This window comes from Eriocheir sinensis, chromosome 20 (genome assembly GCF_024679095.1).
Source record: "Eriocheir sinensis breed Jianghai 21 chromosome 20, ASM2467909v1, whole genome shotgun sequence".
Classification (NCBI taxonomy): domain Eukaryota; kingdom Metazoa; phylum Arthropoda; class Malacostraca; order Decapoda; family Varunidae; genus Eriocheir; species Eriocheir sinensis.
This window is the reverse complement of record NC_066528.1, coordinates 6,370,948-6,396,194: the sequence shown is the minus strand read 5'-3', so window position 1 is coordinate 6,396,194 and position 25,247 is coordinate 6,370,948. Positions and strand designations below refer to the sequence as shown.

At 41.2% G+C, this 25,247-nt stretch overlaps 1 protein-coding gene across 2 annotated transcripts; it reads right to left on the bottom strand.

Annotated features, from left to right (window-relative positions):
* Nucleotides 1-248: 248 nt before the first annotated feature.
* Nucleotides 249-12,316, bottom strand: LOC127001120 (uncharacterized). Of its 2 annotated transcripts, XM_050865300.1 has the most exons (8): nt 12,153-12,315; nt 8,384-8,453; nt 7,651-7,747; nt 7,063-7,260; nt 6,157-6,270; nt 2,224-2,458; nt 1,582-1,819; nt 253-477 (listed from the first exon to the last, which is right to left on the bottom strand). In XM_050865300.1, the coding sequence occupies exons 2-8, from the start codon at nt 8,389-8,391 to the stop codon at nt 273-275; spliced, it is 1,095 nt and encodes a 364-aa protein (XP_050721257.1). In that variant the 5' UTR covers nt 8,392-8,453; nt 12,153-12,315; the 3' UTR covers nt 253-272. The 2 variants fall into 2 exon arrangements, with proteins under 2 accessions (XP_050721258.1, XP_050721257.1); XM_050865301.1 differs by lacking the exon at nt 7,063-7,260 and having other exon boundaries at nt 249-477; nt 12,153-12,316.
* Between the last annotated feature and the right edge of the window lie 12,931 nt (nt 12,317-25,247).

The following is a 25,247-nucleotide window of genomic DNA, read 5'->3' as shown; positions in this document are numbered from 1 at the left end:
CAAAAAGTGTGTACAGGAGACTGCTCACAAACAAACAAACAAATAAAAAAATGACCGGACCAAAATACTAACGCTCCTCCCAACTTCGTTGCTTGGAGGTCTAAAGCCAACCTAACCTGACCTAACTCTCTCTCTCTCTCTCTCTCTCTCTCTCTCTCTCTCTCTCTCTCTCTCTCTCTCTCTCTCTCTCTCTCTCTCTCTCTCTCTCTCTCTCTCTCTCTCTCTCTCTCTCTCTCTCTCTCTCTCTCTCTCTCTCTCTCTCTCTCAGTGTACTAACCAAGGGCCAGGGTCGAGCTGGGGGTCACTTGGGGTTTCTCCTTGAAGATGGGGAACACAGGGTCTTTGGTGTCTGAGAGCACCTCCAGCAGATCCGCCAGGTTCTTGGGGGCCGGGAACTGGCTTGCGCGGACCTCTCGGTGCTCGCTGCTGGCCTCGGGAGGACCACTCTTCTCCGGGATGCCTGTCAGGTGAAGGTACCTGCGCCACGCCAAGCAGGAAACAGTTAATCAAGAATATAGTTCATAATCTCTAATGTTCAATAATCATTTGGTAAGGTACGTAGAGTAAAAGTTTGGAGCATACACTATAGCTGCACGTGGCCTCGGTGATCATCTCCGTACCACTGACCCTTGAAGCTGTGGTGGGTGTGAACCTATCACCCCAGGACGCAGGGCCAGTGCAACCTCTGGGTTATCACAGTTTACCTTCCTCAGGTTTCCCCAGGTAACCATTTATCGGCTAGCCCAAGAGGAAGGATGAACAGCTGGGTGGGCTGCATGCGGACTGCCCAGGGCAGGGTTCAAACCCAGGCCAGCAGATTCGTAGTTGGACTTAGGTAGGACAACAAACGATGATCAGAAATTAAACCTTTGAGACAGCAGAGGAACACACAGATAGAGTAAACAATGCCTCATAAAATCAAAAAAAGAAAAACGGGGATAGGCACTTGATAAACACAGTAATATCACGAGCTCAGCCTTCTCCCCTCCTAGAAGAGAAAGGTGTGTGCTTATTGCCTGGTAGCCCTGGCTCAGACACTTGGTGCCTCTCACAGAACCCAGAACAACCAAGACCCTATCCCTTGACTTTATTCTTGTTGGTGTCGTTTGGGTGCCAATGAAGACATGGCCGCCTCACAAAAGACGCAGATAAAAGCTGGGACGTGCACCAATGGAATGGAGAGAGAGAGATGTTGAGTATAAAATGTAGGCAAGAAGTGCGCACCATGGACTAGGGAGAAGACAAAGTTTGAGGACACTCTAATCACAGCTAGGACACATAAATGAATCTATTGAAGACAAAAGTGTTGAATTGTAGAGGAAAGGAAGGCATGCATGCAGCTTGTCCTCTCCTTGCAGCAGCAGGCGTGTGCTGGCCAGGAGAGGCAGTTCTTCCCTGCTCCATCACCAGACACTACGGCCCACAGTCCACTTAGAGTACACGGTCGTCCCACGTATAAGACGAGGACATCACACAGTTCCAATCCATGATTCAAGAGAGTAACTCCAGCCTCTGGGCTTCCCACAGAAAGAAACTATGATTAAAGGGTTAACTTAAGTGTGGGAAAGAGGCGCGGCTCACCTGTTGGCGTGGAAGTAGTGTTCGCCGACACTCAGCGTCACAATGGACAGCGGGTTCTCATCCCCAGCCCCGGCCGTCCCCACCTCTACGTTCTGGAAGACGTGACCACCATCCGGCCTCATGAAGATCATGTTGACGCCAAAGCCGTCGGCTCCTCCAGTCCCGCGGTCCCTCAGGATGTCGTGCGCCGCCTCCACGGACGTGGCGCTCAGCAGCGCCCGGCAAAGGAAATGAGGCGCTGGCCAAGGGGGGAAGGTTACTGCCAGGAGCAGTGATTTATGCAGTGTTACTTATCTCATCACGGGATAAAAACGTCAGAAAAATAATGTCAGCTTAGTTTGGGGGATGTGTTGAGGCTTCCCCTTGAAAGTGCTTGGGTCCCTGGAAGGCCACACAGAGGAGGCTGAGCCACGGTGAATGTGACCAGACAATGAAGTTGACGGTTAACTCATTTTATCCTTACTTTTCTCCAAACTTTATAACTTCATGGGTACCGTAAAAGCGGAGTTGTGGGTAACCACAACTTGGAGAAGAAAAAGAATCCCTCAGCTTGGCGGCCAAGACTGTGCGGCTCTGCCAGGCTGGGAGCTGCGCTCAAACCAGTAACAATGGAGAAACATGTGCCCAGGCAGCCACACTCACGGGTCCTGGCGGGGAAGACCTTCAGAGGGACGATAACATTGATGGCGGAGACCAGGCCGTGGCGGTTGTAGCCGAGGCAGAAGCCCGGCAGGTGTCCGGGGTAGCAGAGTGCCGTGAAGCTCTCTGTCCGCGTGCCCAACCTCCCCTCCGGCGCCTCCTCGCTGATGGTGGCGGACACGAGGTACAGGTAGTTCATCATCTCCTCGAATGTGTCCTCTGTGTGGCCCAGCAACACCTGGAGAAGGGTGTTGTGTGTGTCACTACACATGTGAGAGTCAGTGGCCCAGTCAAGGGTATGAGGGGGTGGAGTGGGCATCAGCCTCATGCCACAAAAAAAGTATTATTATCATCATCATCATCATTACTATTATTATTATTATTATTATTATTATTATTATTATTATTATTATTGTTATTATTATTATTATTATTATTATTATTATTAGTAGTAGTAGTAGTAGTAGTAGTAGTAGTAGTAGTAGTAGTAGTAATGATGGAAGGAGGAGGAGGAGGAGGAGGAATAGTTATAGTAGTAGTAATTGTAAAGTAACTTGATGTTAATTGGTGAAAGGGGTGGAAATTGGGTATAGTAGTAGTAGTAGTAGTAGTAGTAGTAGTAATAGTAGTAGTAGTAGTACTAATAGTAGTAGTAGTAGTAGTAGTAGTAGTAGTAGTAGTAGTAGTAGTAGTAGTAGTAGTAGTAGTAGTAGTAGTAGTAGTAGTAGTAGTAGTAGTAGTAGTAGTAGTAGTAGTAGTAGTAGTACTAATAGTAGTAGTAGTAGTAGTAGTAGTAGTAGTAGTAGTAGTAGTAGTAGTAGTAGTAGTAGTAGTAGTAGTAGTAGTAGTAGTAGTAGTAGTAGTAGTAGTAGTAGTAGTAGTAGTAGTAGTAGTAGTAGTAGTGGTAGTAGTACCCCAAGACTGGGTGGGATGGGGATCACCAAAGCTGAGAAGCTGGCTGATAAGGAGAACCAAATCTCCATCAGCCTTACCAGGTCACTCATCAACAGGATCATCGCTCAGGAGGCAGAGGGCGAGATAGACCAAACAGAAATAAGAGATATTAAAAGAAAAATCTCAGAAGAAAGGCAACAGGCCCAAAAAGACGAGCTGGACCGTCTTACACACCACCTGTCCACAGAAATGGGTAGAAAAATACACACAGCACAGGAGGCAGGCGCCTCTAACTGGCTAACGTCATTACCAATCAGAGCAAAGGGCTTCAGCCTCAACAAACAAGAATTTGTCGACGCCATTGCTCTGAGATTTGGCTGGCCGATTGAGGGACTGCCTGATCTCTGTGCATCCGCATATTCGACCCGATGGCTGCCTGTCACCGTGAGCTGCCCCCGCAAGCCGCCCACCACAGGAACGAGCAGGAGAAGACAAGGGCATACGGTGAAAGAATCAAACATGTGGATCAGGGCAGCTTCACCCCCCTCGTCTTCACCACATCCGGCGGGATGGGTCCCAGGGCCCAATGCTTCTACGCACGCCTCGCGGAACTAATCTCAGAAAAGAAGCATCAGCCAAGGAGTCACGTTGTCGCCTGGATGAGGTGTCGCCTCTCGTTCTCCCTGCTCAGGTCGGCCATCCTATGTCTCAGGGGCGCCAGACACTCTGGCCCAAAAGCCACCAACATCTCCAATATGGACTATGAAGCCACAGTGGTGGAGAGTGACATTAGGGTGGGTCGGGAGTGACTTGAGTAGGGAAGGAAAGGGGGATCTAGACGTAATAGATGATAGGTGATTTAGTGTCAGGTAGTATTAGTGATATGGTTTGATGCCACAGTCATTAGCGAACAGAGTTGGGGCTAATGACCTCCAAGCTATGGAGCCCTCCATGATTATGTGTCGGGAAAATAAACATGGGTGGAGGTATCATTTATGTAGTAGTGGAAAAAAAAAGTAGTACTAGTAGTAGTACTAGTAGTAGTAGTAGTAGCAGCAGTAGTAGCAGTACTAGTACTAGTAGTAGTAGTAGTAGTAGTAGTAGTAGTAGTAGTAGTAGTAGTAGTAGTAGTAGTAGTAGTAGTAGTAGTAGTAGTAGTAGTAGTAGTAGTAGTAGTAGTAGTAGTAGTAGTAGTAGTAGCAGTAGGAGCAGCAGAAATTACTATTTTCACATTATAATATTCTGCCTTCAAATAATCAGATTACTGTGATTTTGTGAAGAATGTAATTTGGATGAACATTCTCATTGAAAATAACACTGGCCAACAACAAATTATCGTCTAAGTTTCTTTTAGCTGATTTAGGACAATTTTGATGTGCTGAATCCAAAATTCACACTGTTTTTACTCAATCAGGTCAACTTTTTAATCTATCGCCACATGATGTTTTTTACATTTGCTTTTACACGTACGGGTATTTTCTATTTACATGACGGTGATGCACCACATCCTTCATCCCAAAAGGAGCTAAATGATCTAGTTCGCGATCTCGGCTTGTCAAAGCCCTCTGCCGAACTGTTGGCATCCAGATTGAAGGAAAGAAAATTCCTCTCTGACAATGCTCGCATCACTTTCTACCGCAACAGACATCAAGAGTACCCTCATTTTTTCTCTGAAGAGAAGGACTTGGTGTACTGTACAGATATTGCGCAGCTTCTGCACAAGTTTGGAGTGGCACAGTACCAACGCGAAGATTGGAGACTGTTCTCTGACAGCAGCAAGCGATTGCTGAAATGTGTTCTGCTGCACAACGACAACCAGTCTGCCTCTGTACCCCTCGCTCACTTGACTACACTGAAGGAGAAGTATGAAGCGGTGAAGTACGTGCTGGAGAAAGTTCGTTATGATCAGCATGAGTGGTTGATTTGTGTTGACCTGAAGATGGTGAACTTTTTGTTGGGACAACAGTTTGGGGTCACCAAGTACCCGTGCTTTCTGTGCATGGGGGACAGTAGGGACAAAGCTCAGCATTACACGAAGAAGGACAGGCCTGTACGGGAGTAATTGGTGCCATGCAGAGTAAGGAACGTCATAAACAACCCTCCGGTGGACAGAGACGGGATACTCTTCCCACCGCAGCACATCAAGCTCGGCTTGATCAAACAGTCCACCAAAGCTCTGCACAAGGATGGTGGGTGCTTCACTTACTTGTGCCACGCTTTTCAAGGATTAGCCATGGAGAAGTTGAAAGCTGGCATCTTTGACGGTCCTCAACTCCGTCAGCTCATCAGAGATCCAGAGTTTGAAAACTCAATGAACGAAGTGGAACTGGAAGCGTGGAAGGCTTTTGTTCTTGTCATGAAGAACTTTATTGGCAACAAGAAGGCCAGGAACTACGCAGAACTTGTCACCAATATGCTGACTGCTTTCAGAAACCTCGGATGCAACATGAGCATCAAAATGCATTACTTATTCTCACACATGGATCGGTTTCCTGAGAATCTGGGATCAATGAGCGTCGAGCAGGGGGAGAGATTCCATCAGGACATGAAAGAGATGGAGACCAGGTATCAGGGACGCTGGGATGCAGTCATGATGGCTGATTACTGTTGGACTCTGTGGAGAGACATACCTACCGCTGAGCATTCTAGGAGTTCAAAGAAACTTAAGTTCATGCCCTGAATTTTGAACAATGATGACCTAATATCTAATTTACATGTACTTACCTTTAGCAATGTCTACTATTCAATATACACTTCAGTTTTTGTAACATTTAATTAATGAATCGTGTTTTTTTTTTACCTTAAAAGCCTATTTCAGATGAAAAATATTAACAAAAATCAACCGAAAATGTCACAGAAATGTAATCAATTTAGTTATAAGATAGGATTTTTTTTAAAAATCGACTTAGCACAAAGACCTGACCTGATCAAAAGAAACTGATATCATTTTCGGATTCAGCGGTGCAAATTTGTCCTAAATCAGTTGAAAAAGCATAGACAACTTACACTTTTTAACCCAGTGTAATGTTTCAGTTAACTCACCTGGTCTTCCCTGTTGATGCTGAGGTCGGAACAGCCGTTGAGGTCACTGCTGCACGGCTGCTGCTCCGCCTGGCCCGCCATGGTCATGATCCTGTCCATGTGCAGGAGGACCAGCTGGGGACAGGCAAGACTTCACTCGGAGTCGCTGCAGAGCCATAGAAGAGGAGAGAGTGGCCATCTTCATCACAGGCGCCATGCTATCACAAATGCCATGTGAAATTCAAATACACAGTGATACAATATTGCCCTTTACTGTGCTGTATCGGCATCACTTTGTATTTCATGTGGCTCCTTTGGTAACAATGTGGCGCCTCTGATGAAGGTGGCCACACTCTCCCATTCTGTGGCTGCGGGGTGCTGTGGTGCAGCCTCACAAACACCACAGTGGGCTGAGGCTCCCAAACAGTATAAGTATTTGCTGGAGACACAAACATAGCCCTGGGGTCAGGCTCCCAAACAGCATGAGAATTTTGTTTATTACTGTAAAGGAAGCAGCTCAAGGGCAAATTTAAAGAAAAACAAAAAAGGTCGCTATGCGCTGCTCCTGCAAAAGACTGTAGAGATGAGTGGCCAGAGGAGAGGTCAATTTCAGATGGAAGGGTGTCTTGATACTCCCCTCTTGACAAAGTTCAACTCGTAGGCAGGAGAGAATACAGCTGTTCCAGAGTTTACCACTGAAAGGGGTGAAAGAATGAAGCTGCTGGTCAACTCTTGCGTAAGGGATTTGGACAGCATAGCGATGAGCTAGAGTAAAAAGTCGAGCGCAGCGGGGCTATGGCAGGGGTGGAGACATGCAGTTAGAGGTTAAGAGGTCAAGGAGACTTATGGATGGGGCACAGCCAGACTAGTGAAGGAGGGCTGTGCTGCGGATGGCTTCCCCAGCCAGAATGCTGCAGCAACACTTACGTGGAGGAAGGAAACTTGAGCCCCATCTGCCGTGCCCTGCAGTTCCCTGAGGTACTGTGGAAAGTTCTCCTTCAAGACTGGAAGGGTTTCGTCATAGGCGGCCCGCCCAGCCTCTGTCTCATAAGCTGGAAGAAGTGTTTCCCGGAGCCACACGGACGACGCCAGATAATCCTGGATGAGGCCCCGGAAGGTGCGTCCCTGTGGAGGAGCCGAGCACAAGGGTGGCGGGAGGTGGGTCATTCAGGCGGGGAGGACGGAGCCTGCCCAGGAGGTAATCCTTTAACTTTCTTCAACGCATGGGGGGCAGCCAAGGGTGCAACAATATTACTTGTAAATGCCCACAACTTGCTGCCCCTATAACAAGTAGGTAGAGGAAGATGCCACAAGACAAAGAACAATAATCTTGGTTTGAAAGCTGTTTTGATATTTCTCTTTTGAATTCAAGCTCAAGAAAGGAGGAAAGAAAGACAAGGAAAAGAGATTGCCGAGTTTACCAGTATAAGGGACAAATGGCCTGCCTCTCTGCTGGCACTCCCCAAAGGGTCAACACTAGAGCCACACAGCTACCAGTGCCTGGATGCCACTCACCACATCAAAGCCCACTTCGTAGTATGTTCCGCTGGTGTAGATGACAGGGATGGCGTTGCGGCGCTCACAATTCCCTGCAGAACTTATGTTGCCTTGGCTGCGGGGGACAGGAAAGGGAGGTGCTGTCATTTGTAAGATGATAGTGCCAATTTCAGGCGGGTCATGAGCACAGTAAACTACAAAATATAAAATGCCTGCAACACCCTGCCCCAATAAAGCAGAGACTGAGAGAGATGTGTCAGAAGATACACATGAGTAATACTTAGAAAGGAGCAACTGTGATGGTGGTTTGTGACGCAGGAGACAAGGCTGCATGACACGCACTGAAATAATACTCCGTTATGGAATCAAATAAAAAAACTGAAGTGAATTTACATCTGAACATCAGCTGACATTAAATAGTTAGTGCTTTCTGTTATGCGTATGTAAACAGAAAGTAGGAGTAGTAGCAGTAGTAATAGTAGTAGCTAGTAGTAGTAGTAGTATAAAAAAACCGTTGTTTCATTTCAACTATCCATCCACAAGTTTTGAGAGAAGTGTCACATGCACATTGTTAGTTCATGATTGGGTGAAAGTCAACTGTTTTGATAAATGTTCAAGCAATTTTTTCAGTAATGTTTATGTATACAAAAAACCCTCACACCTTCTTATATAAATCCCAAACATGCCAATTTAATAAAAAAAATATACCATACAAGAACATGAAACACAAGCTTGTAAACAACAGCTTTACCTTAACATGGTGTCAGGGAGAAAAGTCCACAACAGAACAGAAGGTCACGCCCGCACCTCCTCAAGGCACTCTGCAAAGGAAGACAATGAGAAGTCACTAGGCATTGCTGGAGTGTCATCGATTGCATCAAGATCACTTACTTCACTTGTCTGCTACATGTGATTAACAAGACAGAGAAATTTTCCCGATGAGATGAGGCGCTGCGGGGGTTGTGGACGACAAAACGAAATGTGCGGCCATGATCAACAGTATCAGGATGCCAACCTTTTAAAGCAAGAGGTGTCAAACAGTGCCAGGGTTGGGGCCTCACCATGACACAGCAGAACATGATAAGAGAAAGGAAAAAAGACCAAGGACATAAGATAATAGTAATCTCTAGCTGCCACACACTAAGGAGCAGTGACAGCGTGACGCTGCAAGCATAGACTTAATAAGTGTAATCATGTGAAATGTTTTCGTCTACCCTTGTCCTTGTCACTCCGGGGTCAGCAATTGTTGGTGGTAGCGAGTGTTTTGAGCGCCATCCAATTGTTCGTGTTTCTCGTCGCGTGCCCTGTTGTCCGCGTCTTGTGTATCTTCATTGTTAACTCTTCTTGTTACTCGTTTATCTCTGACTGTCCGTCCATGTCCTCTTGTTGTCCATTTCTACACATTGTTCCACACACACACCAACACGTAAATGTTATCCACGCTTGACAACATTCACACACACGCATACACACACAAACACTTATTCTATGTGCTGTACTTGTCCTAATGACCTTTGTATGTTTGTCCAAATAAAGTAACCCTGGCGGATATGAGTTTCTCTACCCGTAAACCAATTAGCACTCAGAACACTCGCTGCCACCAACAGTCACACCCGCCTCTGATAAGTAGGCAAGGGTGTCACCGCCTACCCAGCTGTGTGTGGCACTCCTACGGAATGTTGGTCCAGCCTGGCTCGCGGGCCTAAGCTGCCAGTTATGCATTTTCTGCTGCAGTATTGCCACACAGGGCGAGCGAGCCATCCTGCCAGGGCTCCCCAGCTTCATTCACACTTTCTATTACACTCTAAATCATGCTTGAAATGAGATATGAAACTATATTACCAAGTATAAAAACACAAGAAAAGTAGAGACAACTACGAGCATGGTCGTACAGTACTGAGTCGCCTTGGAAGTCTGACTCTGCAGTGCACTCTGCACTCTGCAAGCCCCCTTCTCTCCTCGTTCTGTTGTCATACGCTGGCAGTGAGGAGGGGAGCCCTGCCACTTTTCCCTTGCAACTTATTCTTCTTGTTCTTCGTGGGTTGTGTGCGTGTACTGCCTTAGTGCAAACAAAAGATATCGAAATACTTGGTACTATAGTTTCATATCTCATTTTAAGCATGATTTTGAGAGTAATAGAAAGTGTGATTGAAGCTGAGGAGCCCTGGCAGGACGGCTCGCTCGCCCAGCGTGGTACCTATATATATATATATATATATATATATATATATATATATATATATATATATATATATATATATATATATATATATATATATATATATATATATATATATATATATATATATATATATATATATATATATATATATATATATATATATATATGGAAGGTAAACTGTGGGCACCTGCTGCATGGACGGCACACTGACGTACCCTGCGTCCCAGGGTTCTTACCCCAAATCCTGTCAACAGTGGTGTTCTCCATGGCTCTGTTCTATCTCCCACTATCTTTCTATTGTTCAGTATAATGATATTTCCATAACAGACTGACTTATGTTCACCCCTACGCCGATGACTCTACTCTGTACTACTCAACATCATTATAGTCAAGCCCAAAGACCAATGGAACGGATCGAGTTGAGCACTGAGGCAAAGCGTAACAAAAGCGTATGCAGTCAATTAACCTTTAGGTACTAATCATTTTTCGTACCTTAAGAGCAAACCAAGATAATAGTAGCTGATATGCATCTTTGCGCGGTAAAAGGTTTCAAGTCGTCTATTCCATTCTTAATTGATTTACGGCAGACTAGCAAGCCGTCCTACATGCAGTTGTTATCAAGTAGGCCTACTTGTTGTATTTATATTCTTGCATATAATGTCTTTGAATCTTTTTTATGCCTTCTAATGTTCATAACGGTAATATCACCTGATGTGAAACTATAAAGCTCTTCGTTGTGGGTGTGAGAGGTGTGTTATTTACGTCACCAATTAAGGCTGTTTAATGTTTATGAGGATGGTTGTTGAGGGAGATGAAAGCCTGAGTAGGGGAGTCAGTCCCAATGCTGCGAGTGAGAAGCACGGAACAGTCGTTGGCAGACCTATTTGGAGATGTAATATTCAGTGTTACTGGCAGAGAGTGAGAGGGTGCTGCAAAGGATTGTGAAGGAATTTAACAGGGTAAATAAGAATTAACAAAGCTGAAAGCAAATGTTGGCAAAAAAAAACCCAGTCTTTCGAAATTGAAAAGATATTCTGAGTTGGGCAGAGGACGATGAGAGAAGAGAAGTTAGGGGACGTAATTATTCTTAAGTACATAGGGGCAGTTCTGTGTAAGCGTGGGAACATGAGAGAGAGAGAGAGAGAGAGAGAGAGAGAGAGAGAGAGAGAGAGAGAGAGAGAGAGAGAGAGAGAGAGAGAGAGAGAGAGAGAGAGAGAGAGAGAGAGAGAGAGAGAGAGAGAGAGAGAGAGAGAGAGAGAGAGAGAGAGAGAGAGAGAGAGAGAGAGAGAGAGAGAGAGAGAGAGATATGAAGTAGTTTTCCTGTATGGCTCCAAATGCTGCAAAACAGACTGTCGCTGTTAATGAAACAATTTATATTCTATTAAATGCCTCCAGATGTAAACTAAATTAAAGACCTATCTTAGTTACAGAGGCGGTGAACTCCAGAGCGTGCTGTGAGGGAGCTAGTCCTTAAGACGTTTAGTTTGTCACTGTTGGTGACATATGTATATGCTGGATAAGTTGTGGCAAGTATACTTTACTTCTGTACTTCTGTATCAAGAACAAATGAACTTTTCGAGAGTTGTGCTTTGGAGACAGCAACACTATATATTATTATTATTATTATCACTCGGCTAACGTGCTTCGGGACAGCCCTAACACACGGTGCGCCTAACCTAACCTAACCTAACCAAATTCGGCAAGTCCCTCCTCCATAACCCCCGTCATAGAGACCTACTCCCACCCGCCCTCCCTCCCCCCACTAGACCCACAAGACACCACAATATTCTCGTCCCGGTCAAAACTCGCACGGACAGATATCGGCTTAGTGCGATACCGACACTTGTGAGGGTCATTAACACCTCCATGATCACATGACCCCTCCACACCAACACACACACACTCACACACACACACACACACACACACACACACACACACATCACCCTTCCCCACTTCCCCCATTACTCACCACATGAAACTCATTGTATGGTATTTTTGTGTGTTTTCAGCCTTATGGCTGCCGACAAATGAATAAACCATTTATTATTATTATTATTATTATTATTATTATTATTATTATTATTATTATTATTATTATTATTAATATTATTGTTATTATTATTATTATTATTATTATTATTATAATTATTATTATTACTATAGCCTTGCCCTGGCTGCCGCCGCCTGACGCACTCCTCAACACTGGCACGGTCGACACAGCTAAAGGCATCTGCTTGGAAACTCATACCAAGGTCAGCAGATAAGTACAAATAAAAAATACACACTTAAGATTTTTCTTAATGTCAAATTCCCCTTTCATTCTGTATTATCTTACCAATACGTGTTGAGCCGCTGCGGTACTCTCTGTTCGGTGGGCACTGTTCCTCCTGCTGGCTGACCCCAAGGGTTAACGTGCTACACTCCCTGCCCGGCACCCTGCATATACCTAAACGCTGCTCAGTACTCACGCCACTGCCCCGCACTGACACTAGGGGCCGCGGCTCAGTCTTGGGGGGAGCGCCGTGATTAGCTGCCGCGAGCCGCGTCACTGCCATCGCGGCTCGCGAGTGGCCAGCGTGAGGCACAGTTAAATCTTTTCATGTATCTAATCATTCGTACGCTGACGCCCTGAAGAGCCGCGCTGAGGCGAGGGTGTGCACGTGTGCTGCTACTATGAGGGTGCAGTTACCAAGGCTGTGACCGCTTGTGTGTGCAGCGGGGCGAAAATCGGTCTAATATAATTCTATTAAAAGTTAATTGACTCCCTATATAGGTATCTATACAAGAGTGCTCACACGACAAAAAAGATCCCGTAGAAAAGTAGCAGCAAAGTGGCGCACAGCCTATTTTGTGAATAGCCCAGCAGGGCCTTAAATGATCACTGTAATTTTATGAGGACAGGTGTGTGTGTGTGTGTGTGTGTGTGTGTGTGTGTTGATCTGTGCTGTAGTAGATGGTCACTTCTACCCCAAATCCTGTCAGCAGTGCATGGTGTTATGCAAGGCTCGATCTGTTCTATCTCCCACTACCCTTCTATTGTTCAATATGATCTTTCCCTAACAGCCTGAACCAGTGACATCTCAAGTAATGGACGGCGGACTCTTTTCATTTTGCGGCACCCTCGTCATTAAGCCGCGAATTTTGGAAAATCAACCGCTTTTTTGCGAATCGCCATAACTCCCTTATTTCTGGGGCTACAGAAATGTTTTTGGTATCAATCGACGGCAAAATGAAAGGGCTATATTTTGTAGTAAGCGACCGGGCTCAAAAACAGACTCGAAATAAATCGAATAAATTCGCAAAAAACGGCTCTGAAAAAAACTGTTTTTGAGTTCCCAACGTTGAAACCCACTCATTTTTTGAGAATTTCAAAAAAACCTATTTAACAAATAATTTAGCCCTACCAATGTGCTTTCCAATATGATGCATAACATTTCCCCACTCCCAGTAGTTTCGTCGCTACAGCTCAAAACGTAAACCCTTTTGAGAGCGATTTTGACGAACTCCAGACACTTTGCCGTTTTTGTCTAGTGTGGCATTGCTATTGCCTCTAGAAGGCTTTACTTTGACATGTTACCCCTCGTGGCAATGTAGTTTGACCAGCTCGAAGCATATTTTGATAACTCGATTCCAAGTTTGTCGTCGAGCCGTCACAAAGTACCCTGCTTTTCGGCCTTTTGCCGCGATTTGGACATGTTCTAGTATTTTGCTAATAACTTTTTAAAATTATTTGGTGCTTTCCAATCTATTTTCTGATCATTAATCTGTATTAATAGAGCTTTAATTTGCCACCAAGCACGCCTTCCTAGCTTCAGTAGTTTTTGCTCGAGCTTGACCAGAAGTCGCGACGAAAATTCGCCGAATCTGACTCATTTCACGCGACGCGACGAAAAAACTTCCTGGCGCCACAAAAATTAATACATCTGCATAAACATTTATATATGAACACTTCAATATGTTGACTATCTTGTATTAAGGCCATTTTAAGATATCTATATGAAAAGCTACTTTTTTATATATAATCACTTCACTATATAAATCAACCTATATTAAGCCTTATTATACGTGTTATTTATTTTTTAGTATCCAACCCTATTTCTTCCCATTAATGAATAATACATTTAATTTGCTTTCTTTTGATACCAAATATGAATGTATATATGTATGTGTGACGGCTCGACGACAAACTTGGAATCGAGCTATCAAAAAATCCTTCGAACTGGTCAAAGTACATTGCCAAGAGGGGCTACATGCCAAATTACAGCCTTCTAGAGGCATTAACAAGGCCACACTAGACAAAAACGGCAAAGAGTATGGATTTCGTCAAAATCGCTCTCAAAAGGGTTTACATTTCGAGCTCTAGCGACGAAACTACTGGGAGTCGGGAAATGTTATGCATCATATTGGAAATCACATTGGTAGGGCTAAAGTATTTGTTAAATAAGTTTTTTGAAATTCCCAAAAAATGAGCGGGTTTCAAGGTTGGGAACTCAAAAATATATATTTTTTCAGAGCCGTTTTTCGCGAATTTATTCGATTTTTTACCCTTTCGAGTCTGTTTTTGAGCTCAGTCGTTTACTACAAAATGTAGCCCTTTCATTTTGCCGTCGATTGATACGAAAAACATTTCTGTAGCCCAGAAATAAGGGAGTTATGGCGATTCGCACCAAAGCGGTTGATTTTCCAAAATTCGCGGCTTAATGACAGGGCTGGGGCAAGTTTCCGGTCCAAAGTGTTGGGTTCACTGCCTGAACTATATTCACCCCTACGCCGATGACTCGACGCTGCACTGCCCGATCAACATCATTTAACACAAGACACTTCCAATGGGAGCATGACTCAAGGCTGGACGCTACAGGACGCTTAACTCTGACCTTGATGTCATTTTTGAATGGGCAGAAGGAACTTGGTGTCCTTTATTATCTCCAAAAAATCAATGCCACCTCGACACAATTATAATAACCTCCCAAACACCTACCCGGCCCCTATTCTTTGACAACACTGATATATCTCCCTTTCTTCTACACTAAATATTATGTCTTTCCAGAACTCAGGAAACTTAACTGGGAACTTTTTATATTTCATCTCTTGCTGCCTTCCCGATTATAGCAAGGTTCATAGTCACGCGCTAGGTACTGACGGGACCTTCACACACCACACACCCCATCACCCTTGCTCAAGGGGAGACAGTAATTAACCGCTCCTTGTTAGCGGAAAAATCCCGATCTGAACGAGGCTCGAACTTCAGCCTGCCAGGGCAGAGCTTTATCCACTGAGCTACTGGAACGGTGTGTGTGTGTGTGTGTGTGTGTGTGTGTGTGTGTGTGTGTGTGTGTGTGTGTGTAATTCACCACGGCTTGATCACGAGTTGGACCCGCAATCGCCAGCCAGTCGACATACGAGCAAGCTCATGCTCATCAAGGCCCTAGCTGATGCTTATTGTAGCTAGTCGATCTCTGGGTACTGTTATGAACTCTCACACCACACATTTCATCCCCCTTGCTCAAGGGGGGAAAGTAACCACTCCTTGTCAGCGGAAAGATTCCGGCCTGAGCGGGGCTCGAACTGCCGCCTGTCAGGCCTTAAAGCGTGGCAGCGCACTAACGGACTGAGCTACGGAGTGGTGTGTGTGTGTGTGTGTGTGTGTGTGTGTGTGTGTGTGTGTGTGTGTGTGTGTGTGTGTGTGTGTGTTTTTATTTATTTATTTTTTTTATGTTGCGGCCTATTGCGCCGGTAGGCTTCTTCCCGGTGGGGCCTCATGGTCGGCCCAGCCCGTTCTGGCGTAGGCGAGTGTTTATAGTGGCGCCATCTTGTATTGGCTCATGCTTCCCCCCGGAACTCGTTCTTGATTCGCTTGGACGGCTTCTTCTAGAGTCCGGGTTGATGGATGGTCTTCAGGACAGCATGTGGGTAGTTTTAAGCCACTCGGCGGTGACTGAACCCGCGTCGTCCATCACGCGGTGAATGTGGGCCCAGCACGCTACCAGTTCGACCACCGCCTGCTCTAATAATAATAATAATGTTATTATTATCACACACACACACACACACACACACACAATAATAATAATAATATTAATAATACTAATAATCATATTATTATTATTATTATTATTATTATTATTATTATTTTCAAAATTATAATTATTATTATCTTCTTCTTCTTCTTCTTATTATTATTATTATTATTATTATTATTATTATTATTATTATTATTATTATTATTATTATTATTATTATTATTATTATTATTATTATTATTATTATTATTATTATTATTATTATTATTATTATTATTATTATTATTATTATTATTATTATTATTATTATTATTATTATTATTATTATTATTATTATTATTATTATTATTATTATTATTATTATTATTATTATTATTATTATTATTATTATTATTATTATTATTATTATTATTATTATTATTATTATTATTATTATTATTATTATTATTATTATTATTATTATTATTATTATTATTATTATTATTATTATTATTATTATTATTATTATTATTATTATTATTATTATTATTATTATTATTATTATTATTATTATTATTATTATTATTATTATTATTATTATTATTATTATTATTATTATTATTATTATTATTATTATTATTATTATTATTATTATTATTATTTTTATTATTATTATTATTATTATTATTATTATTATTATTATTATTATTATTATTATTATTATTATTATTATTATTATTATTATTATTATTATTATCATTATTATTATTATTATTATTATTATTATTATTATTATTATTATTATTATTATTATTATTATTATTATTATTATTATTATTATTGTTATTATTATTATTATTATTATTATTATTATTATTATTATTATTATTATTATTATTATTATTATTATTATTAATATAGTTATTATTATTATTATTATTGTTATTATTATTATTGTTCTTTTTATTATTATTATATTATTATTATTATTATTATTATTATTATTATTATTATTATTATTATTATTATTATTATTATTATTATTATTATTATTATTATTATTATTATTATTATTATTATTATTACTCATCTTATTATAATTAGTTTTTATTACTATATTAATGTTATCGTATTATCATTATTACTAAAATCATTATTATTATCATCGTATTTTTATTATCATTATATAATAATAATAATAATAATAATAATAATAATAATAATAATAATAATAATAATAATAATTTTTTTTACAGTTAAAGAGACAGTTCAAGGGCGTAAATAAAAAATAAAAAAAAGCCCGCTGCTCACTGCTCCCGAACAGAGGTCAAAGGAGTGTCCAAAACGAGAGGTCAATTTCGGGAAGAGAGGTGCCCTAATACCCTCCTCTTGAAAGAGTTCAAGTCGTAGGCAGGAGGAAATACAGATGAAGGAAGATTGTTCCAGAGTTTACCAGCGTGAGTGATGACTGGAGTGAAGATGCTGGTTGACTCTCGCATAAGGGGTTTGGACAGTAAAGGGATGAGCATGAGTAGAAAGTCGTGTGCAGCGGGGCCGCGGGAGGAGGGGAGGCATGCAGTTAGCGAGTTCATAAGAGCAGTCAGCATGAAAATATCGATAAAAGATAGAAAGAGAGGCAACATGGCGCGGAATTTGAGAGGCAAAAGACTATCAGTATGAGGAGGAGAGCTGATGAGACGAAGAGCCTTTGACTCCACTCTGTCAAGGAGAGCTGTGTGAGTGGACCCCCCCCCACACATGAGATGCATACTCCATACGAGGGCGGACAAGGCCCCTGTAAATGGATAGCAACTGTTCCGGGGAGAAGAACTGGCGGAGACGGTACAGAACGTGCAGCCTCGAGGAAGCTAATTTAGTAAGAGATGAGATATGAAGTTTCCAGTTGAGATTTTGAGTTAAGGATAGACCGAGGATGTTTAGTGTTGAGGAAGGTGATAGCTGGGTGTTGTCAAAGAATAGGGGATAGTTGTTTGGAAGATTGTGTCGAGTAGATAGGTGGATAAACTGTGTTTTTGAGGCGTTGAAGGACACCAGGTTCCCCTTGCCCCAATCGGAAATAATAGTAAGGTCTGAGGCTAAGCGTTAATAATAATATCATTGTTACATAATTATTATTATTATTATTATTATTATTATTATTATTATTATTATTATTATTATTATTATTATTATTATCATTATTATTATTATTATTATTATTATTATTATTATTATTATTATTATTATTATTATTATTATTATTATTATTATTATTATTATTATTATTATCATTATTATTATTATTATTATTATTATTATTAATATTATTATTATTATTATTATTATTATTATTATTATTATTATTATTATTATTATTATTATTATTATTATTATTATTATTGTTATCATCTTTATATTATTATTGTTATTATTATTATTATTATTATTATTATTATTATTATTATTACTATTATTATTATTATTATTATTATTATTATTATTATTATTATTATTATTATTATTATTATTATTATTATTATTATCATTATATTATCATTGTTATATTATTATTATTATTATTATTATTATTATTATTATTATTATTATTATTATTATTATTATTATTATTATTATTATTATTATTATTATTGTTATTATTATTGTTATTATTATTATTATTGTTATTATCATTATTATTATTATTTTTATTATTATTATTATTTTTATTATTATTACACACACACACACACACACACACACACACACACACACACACACACACACACACACACACACACACACACACACACACACACACACACACACACACACACACACACACACACACACACACACACACACACACACACACAGTTAGTTAGTTTAGTTTCTTGACAAACTTACAAAAGTATTAAAATGTATAAACAAGGTACATCAAATTATAAAAGTTTGTCCATTCGCAGTTTGTAGATTTCACGGCTGTCTGTCTATCCACCACCATTTTTTCCATTAAAATAATCACTCAAACACTAAAAAGTACAAACAATAAAATACAAAGCACAAAAGATTCAGAAAAAAATATATAAATAAAAACCCTTAACAACTCTTAATTGCACTTAACCTTTGAAACCTAAAAACACTAGAAGTTATAAAATGAAGATCCAATAATCCATAAGAATGAGTAAAATAAAGATCCCTACCAAAAAAAAATCAACATATATATAGTAACGATAACAAGTAAAATTCACTGAAACCATAAAATCTTACGAACATTATCCCGAAAAGCATGAAAACTAAAACATCAAAAATGTATTTGCATAACTCGCGTATATAAGTGTTTTCATCTAACAGAGTGTTAATATCAGTAAAATTCAGCGTAGGGTTTTGATGTCTGTGTGATTCAGTGATGGGACAGTGAATCGCTACAGACTCTCTGTCTGGACTGACACTCCATCACATGAACAAACTCTTTAATGACGTGGAACACGATTCCACCTACCAGTCTCTGCTTTTAGATTATGTGACATCAATCTGAGTCGAGTAAATGCCTCACGGTGGAAATCAGGAATACATAAATTTGTCACACATACTGGGTGTTGAGACAGGGACGGATTAAGCCCATTCACATAAGTTGACAATTTGGTGGCATTAGTACATCTATGTCTAATATCATTCGATATTCTGCTTAGAGGGTTATCATTGCAGTTATAATGTTGACAACCTGTAATAAATCTGAGGGCAAGAGTATCCTTTACGCCACAAAATTCATGCACATAATGAAATGGCGGTGGAGGTCAACTACTACTGTTTTCGACTTTAAGAAATCATACCGTCGTTTGGCAATAACGTCCCTTAAGGGTGGTATTCCTGCTTCTACCATGCAAAGAGCAATGCTCGTATTTCGTCTCACCCCATGTAAGCATTTAACAAGCAGCGTCAAACACCATTGTTTTTTATACTTAAATGGAATGTTACCATTGGATGCACAAAAAATATCAAATTTGTTAACTGTGGCCTGATTTTTCACCTCGTGTAGTGTTACTACAACCTTTCCATTAACCGTGTCGGTAAACCACGCTCCCAGATACAAATATGTAGAGCTGTAAAGTATAACATGTGACGCAATTGTCAATGGGACTTTATCACGTTCTACACCATTTACAACAAAGAAATTGGTCTTTTTTCACAGCGAGAACAACTGTATCATCTTTGAAAAGACCTACAGGCATTAATCCTAAAAAAAACATCCTCTTCCACCGCACCCTTGATCATCTAAACCATCCGATTGACTGACAATGTCATTTCGGCCAGTACCATCCTCTCCTTCAGAAAGACCGGTTATAACAAGATTACACTGCCGAGCCCTGTTATCGACACTCTCCAGGAAGAGCTGTTGTTGATGGATAATCTGGAAAGCGTCATTTAGTCTATTCGACAGAACTTTGACTTCTTTCTTCACTTCCTTTATATCAGCTAGTTCTTTCTTTATGCCTTGGAGTTCTTTCAATAAATCTTAATTACTTGGTCCGTCCTTCTTGACATCAGCTTGGACCGACGCTAACGCCAACTTTAATTGGGCATTAGACAATTTGTTGATCTCCGTTGCTGACAGTCCCCAGACAACCTCGGCTGAGGAATAGTTCTGTGCCATAATTTTCTTAATAGCCGTGAATGGGTGGTGGAAGGGAGACAGCCGAAGGCGCTGACTGGGAAGCGAGCAGGAACGGGGCGCATTATTCGGAACTGTATATTGGCTCGGACTCACACCTACAACCAGCCAATCAGCAGTCAGAGATGTCAGCCAGACCGAGCCAGTCACGGCGCAGGAAGGGATTGGAGACGTCATAAACTGTTTCTATGTAACAAATATATGATATCAATATATTGTTGCCTTCTTAATAACGACAGGGTGTAAGTAGCAGTAGTTAAAAAAGCGGTAGTTGAAAAACACTTTTTAATGCATTTTCTTAAGCTTGCAGCCAAATACATCGCTGTTTATATGATGATGAAGGATGCAAAGTTGCCATGTACACTCGGGCACAATAATAGTGTAACCTCCAGGTTGAACAAGGAAGTTAGGCCGCTTCGGACACCCCACCCTACCCACCACTCCACCAATAGCTTTTTATTCCATGCCGATTTTTTCATAGAATTATTAAGCTACTGTAAAAAATAACAATGCTAACTGACAAAGAAAATTCTCCTCAAGATGATGGTATCAACAGATTTTTGACAACTTAGAAAGGAAGGGAGGTAAGCAAACTTTTATACAAAATAGCTTGGGGGGCTCCCGTGGTCCAGTGGTAGAGTCTCCACCGTGCGCTCCGGCAGGGTGCTGGAACGTATAGGTTCGAGTCCTACCCGGTGCCATTGGGAGTGGAAAGGTGGGCTCTTTCCGACACCCCCAGCCCCGTTGTCGGGGTTCCTCCACTTGCAAGAATTGGGCTTCTGTCTACCCGCCGTCTGAGTGGTTGCGCGGCATGTACCGCCTTCCTCCCTTGGGGTATATCCCCAACGAAAAAAAGAAAAAAAAGTGTAGGCGATGGACGAGTGGTTTCCTAGCGTAAAAGCACATAATATAGCCTAATATAACAGTTTAATAAGTTCATATAAAAACTTGCTTACCTCCCTTCCTTTCTAACGTATCGATAATCTTTTGACGCCATCACATTCAGGAGAATTTTTTTTAATCAAGTGGCACTGTTCGTTTTTACAGTAGCTTAATGATTCTATGGAAAATTGGCATGGAATAAAAAGTGGTATAAACCTTTATAACCCGTCTTTGACTTCAACCAGCATTATTTTCTTTATTTTTAGTCAGTTTGAGTTGTTTTCAACACAGTCATAATCTGCAATCTTTCTCCTGTCCAGTGATGAAAAAGGTAAGTATGTATTACGCGACATGATTTGGCTACGAAGCATAAAAAAACAAAACTTTAGTGTGGCGAGGTCTGTTTCCATGATCGCGTCTCTCTCTCTCTCTCTCTCTCTCTCTCTCTCTCTCTCTCTCTCTCTCTCTCTCTCTCTCTCTTACAACAAAGGAGACAGCTCAAGGGCACAAAAAAAGGAAACAATAATAAAAAAAGCCCGCTACTCGCTGCTCCTAAAAAAGAATCAATAGAGGTGGCCGAAAGAGAGGTAAATTTCGGGAGGAGAGGTGTCCTGATACCTCTCTCTCTCTCTCTCCCTCTCTTGCCCCTTGCTGCATGCGGACATTCCAGCCTATATCAAAACCATACATGCTACTCTGCTGAGAACCATATAAAATGTCAATGTAGAGCTGTTGATCCAAAATCATTGCGTAGCACGCCAAATACTAGTACTTCATTAACTAATTATATAGAGTAGTAGGGAGGAAGAATGATAATTGTATCGTCTGTGGTAGAGTAGCGGCGCAAAACATATTATCTCACAGCAAAAGTGGTACATGGCAACTTTTTATCCTTCATCATTTTAACAGAGATGTCTTTGGCTTCAAGCTTAAGAAAATGCATTAAAATATTTTTTCTGCTTCTCCTTTTTGGAGTATTGTTATTCATACACTTGTTAATCATAAGGCAACTATATTGATTTCATATATTTGTTACATAGAAACTGATTATGACGTCATTGTCCGACCCCTTCCTGCGTCGTGACTGGCTCGGTCTGGCTGACATCTCCGATTGTTGATTGGCTGGTTGTTGATATGGGGCCGAGCCAGTATACAGTTCCGAATAATGCGAGCGGGGCAGACACGTCCTACCTCGACCAGATCTCGATACCACACACACACACGAGAGAGAGAGAGAGAGAGAGAGAGAGAGAGAGAGAGAGAGAGAGAGAGAGAGAGAGAGAGAGAGAGAGAGAGAGAGAGAGAGAGAGACCTCACGTGTCTGGACCCAAGAGGGGCCTGAGGGGGAGGGGGATTAGTGTTCCATTAGTGATGGTGGGCGACATGGAAGCGATCCTATCTGACCTATCCTGCTCCTTCTCACGCTAAGGTCTTTTTGAAATGTTCATTCCCTCACCCAATATCTGCTCCACGATTACGGATACCCATTACTTTTTTATGTTAGATGACAGCAAACGTATTCACGATTCTCGTTTGTTGATGTATTTCACGCATTACACAGAATATGAAGAAATTTTAGTAAATTAAGGAAGCCCTGTTGAGTGTCCGCTCTCCAACAGGTTTCACCCAAACCAAATCGGCTTAGCTGCCCATCACCATCAACCAATCACCAGCAACAGAGCGACTATGCCCTTCCTATATTGCCTGTGGGGAGGGGCTTCTGGGTTAAACTCGAGGTGGATAGACTATAGTGTGAATGCTCCTAAAGCCAATCCTCCTCCTCCTCCTCCTCCTCCTCCTCTTCCTCCTCTTCCTCCAGGGACGGATTGCACCTGTCTCCCATCGGGGCAGCCAGATTCGGAAGGCTCCTTAACGACGCAGTACGTGACATCCGATCAAAAAACGAGTCTCCGCCACGTCCCTCCACCCCGCCCGTGTAAATAGACGCCGTGCATCGCAACAAACCCGTAACCGTGATCCCGCAAGTACCACCACCTCTATTACCAAGCCTCTAGATAACTTAAAAATCCTTAGTTTCAATGCGCGTAGCCTAAGAAACAAATTTGATGAACTGAGATGTCTTGCTCTAACAGAAAATTTTGACATAATTGCTATAACCGAAACATTTATCGACACCACAAATATTGATTTAAGTTCCGAATACAACATAGATGGCTACAGACTCTTCAACAAAGATCGTATAAACCGAAGAGGCGGTGGCGTCTCCCTTTTTGTCAAAAACTAGTTGCAACCCACTGACAAAACACCAAGAGATAGTAACGTTGAGCATTTGTGCGTGCGAGTAAACATTGCAAAAGTCAATTTAAATATATCTGTCACCTACAGACCTCCCGGGCAATCACTCGATGACGACCTTGAAATGTACAGCGTCTTAAGGCAGTCACTTAATAACAACGACTCACTGATATTAGGGACTTTAACCTCCCCCATATCGACTGGGCGACACTGTCAGGTACAAAAGGCGAGTCACATAGAATGATCGATTTTATAGAAGAAAGTTATCTAAGCCAAATGGTTTCTGAGCCAACTCGACAAAATAATATACTCGACCTTGTTATAACGACCCAAGATAACCTAGTCAGTAATGTCACGGTCGGAGAACACCTCGGTTCTTGCGATCATGAATTAGTGCGCGTCGACATTAGAGCTCAATCATCAGTGACTGAAAATAAAGTAAAGGTGCCCAATTTCAAAAGTGCTAACTTCGTAGAAATCCGACAAAAACTAACAGAAATACAACTATCAGATGACGGCAACGTAGTGGAAGCCTGGCTAAGCTTTAAAAATCACTTACTCACTCAGCAGAACACATTCGTCCCCTTGTGCGAGAAGCGAATTAACACTAATAAAAGCCCACCGTGGTTTAATAGCGAAATTAAACAATCAGTCAATGAGAGAAAATTGTTTAACAGGTTAAAGAAAGAACAAATCACGCCCGAAAATATTAGACTTTATAATGATGCCAGGGGACGAGTAAAAAGACTAGTATGTCAGGCAAAGCGTAGATATGAAGAAAATATTGCAGCCAACTGTAAAAATAATCCGAAATCTTTCTTTAGTTACATAAACAACAGAAAGGCGATCAACAGTGGTATTGGACCTTTAACAAACAGCGACGGTGCACTAGTTCTGACAGCCAACACATTGCAAACCTCTTAAGCAATTACATTTCCTCGGCTTTTAATACTAACAGTCTTCCTCCCACTACCACCAACAGCAGTACTATTGTAAATCTCGAGCATGCATTGCCTAATTTTGAAATAACAACCGATGAAGTCCTTAAAGCTCTCCATTCACTTAAAACAAATAAAAGTCCCGGACCCGACAAAGTATATCCTATACTGCTTAAAGAAACAAAGAGCGAAATACTCTCCTCCCTCACAACCGTATTCAATATGTCCTTGCGACGAGGCATCGTCCCTTCGCATTGGAAAAAGGCTAACGTGACACCGATTTTTAAGAAAGGAGACAAAAAAATACCAGGTAACCCATTAGTCTAACTTCAATTGTAGGTAAGCTACTCGAGAGCATAATTAGAGACAAAATTGTGAGTTACCTCGAAAGCCACTCATTAATTGGGGATTCACAACATGGCTTCCGTAACAAAAGATCCTGCCTGTCAAACCTACTGACCTTTTATAACGATCTCTTCTCAGTTTATGACGTAACCAAATCATTGGACGTCGTCTATCTTGATTTCCAGAGAGCGTTTGATAAAGTCCCACATCATAAATTACTTTATACATTAAAGCAAATAGGCATTGACGGTCAAGTAAACCAATGGATCGCGAATTGGTTGAGCAACAGACAACAAAGAGTGGTGATTGACGGATTTAACTCAGAGTGGGCGCCGGTCACT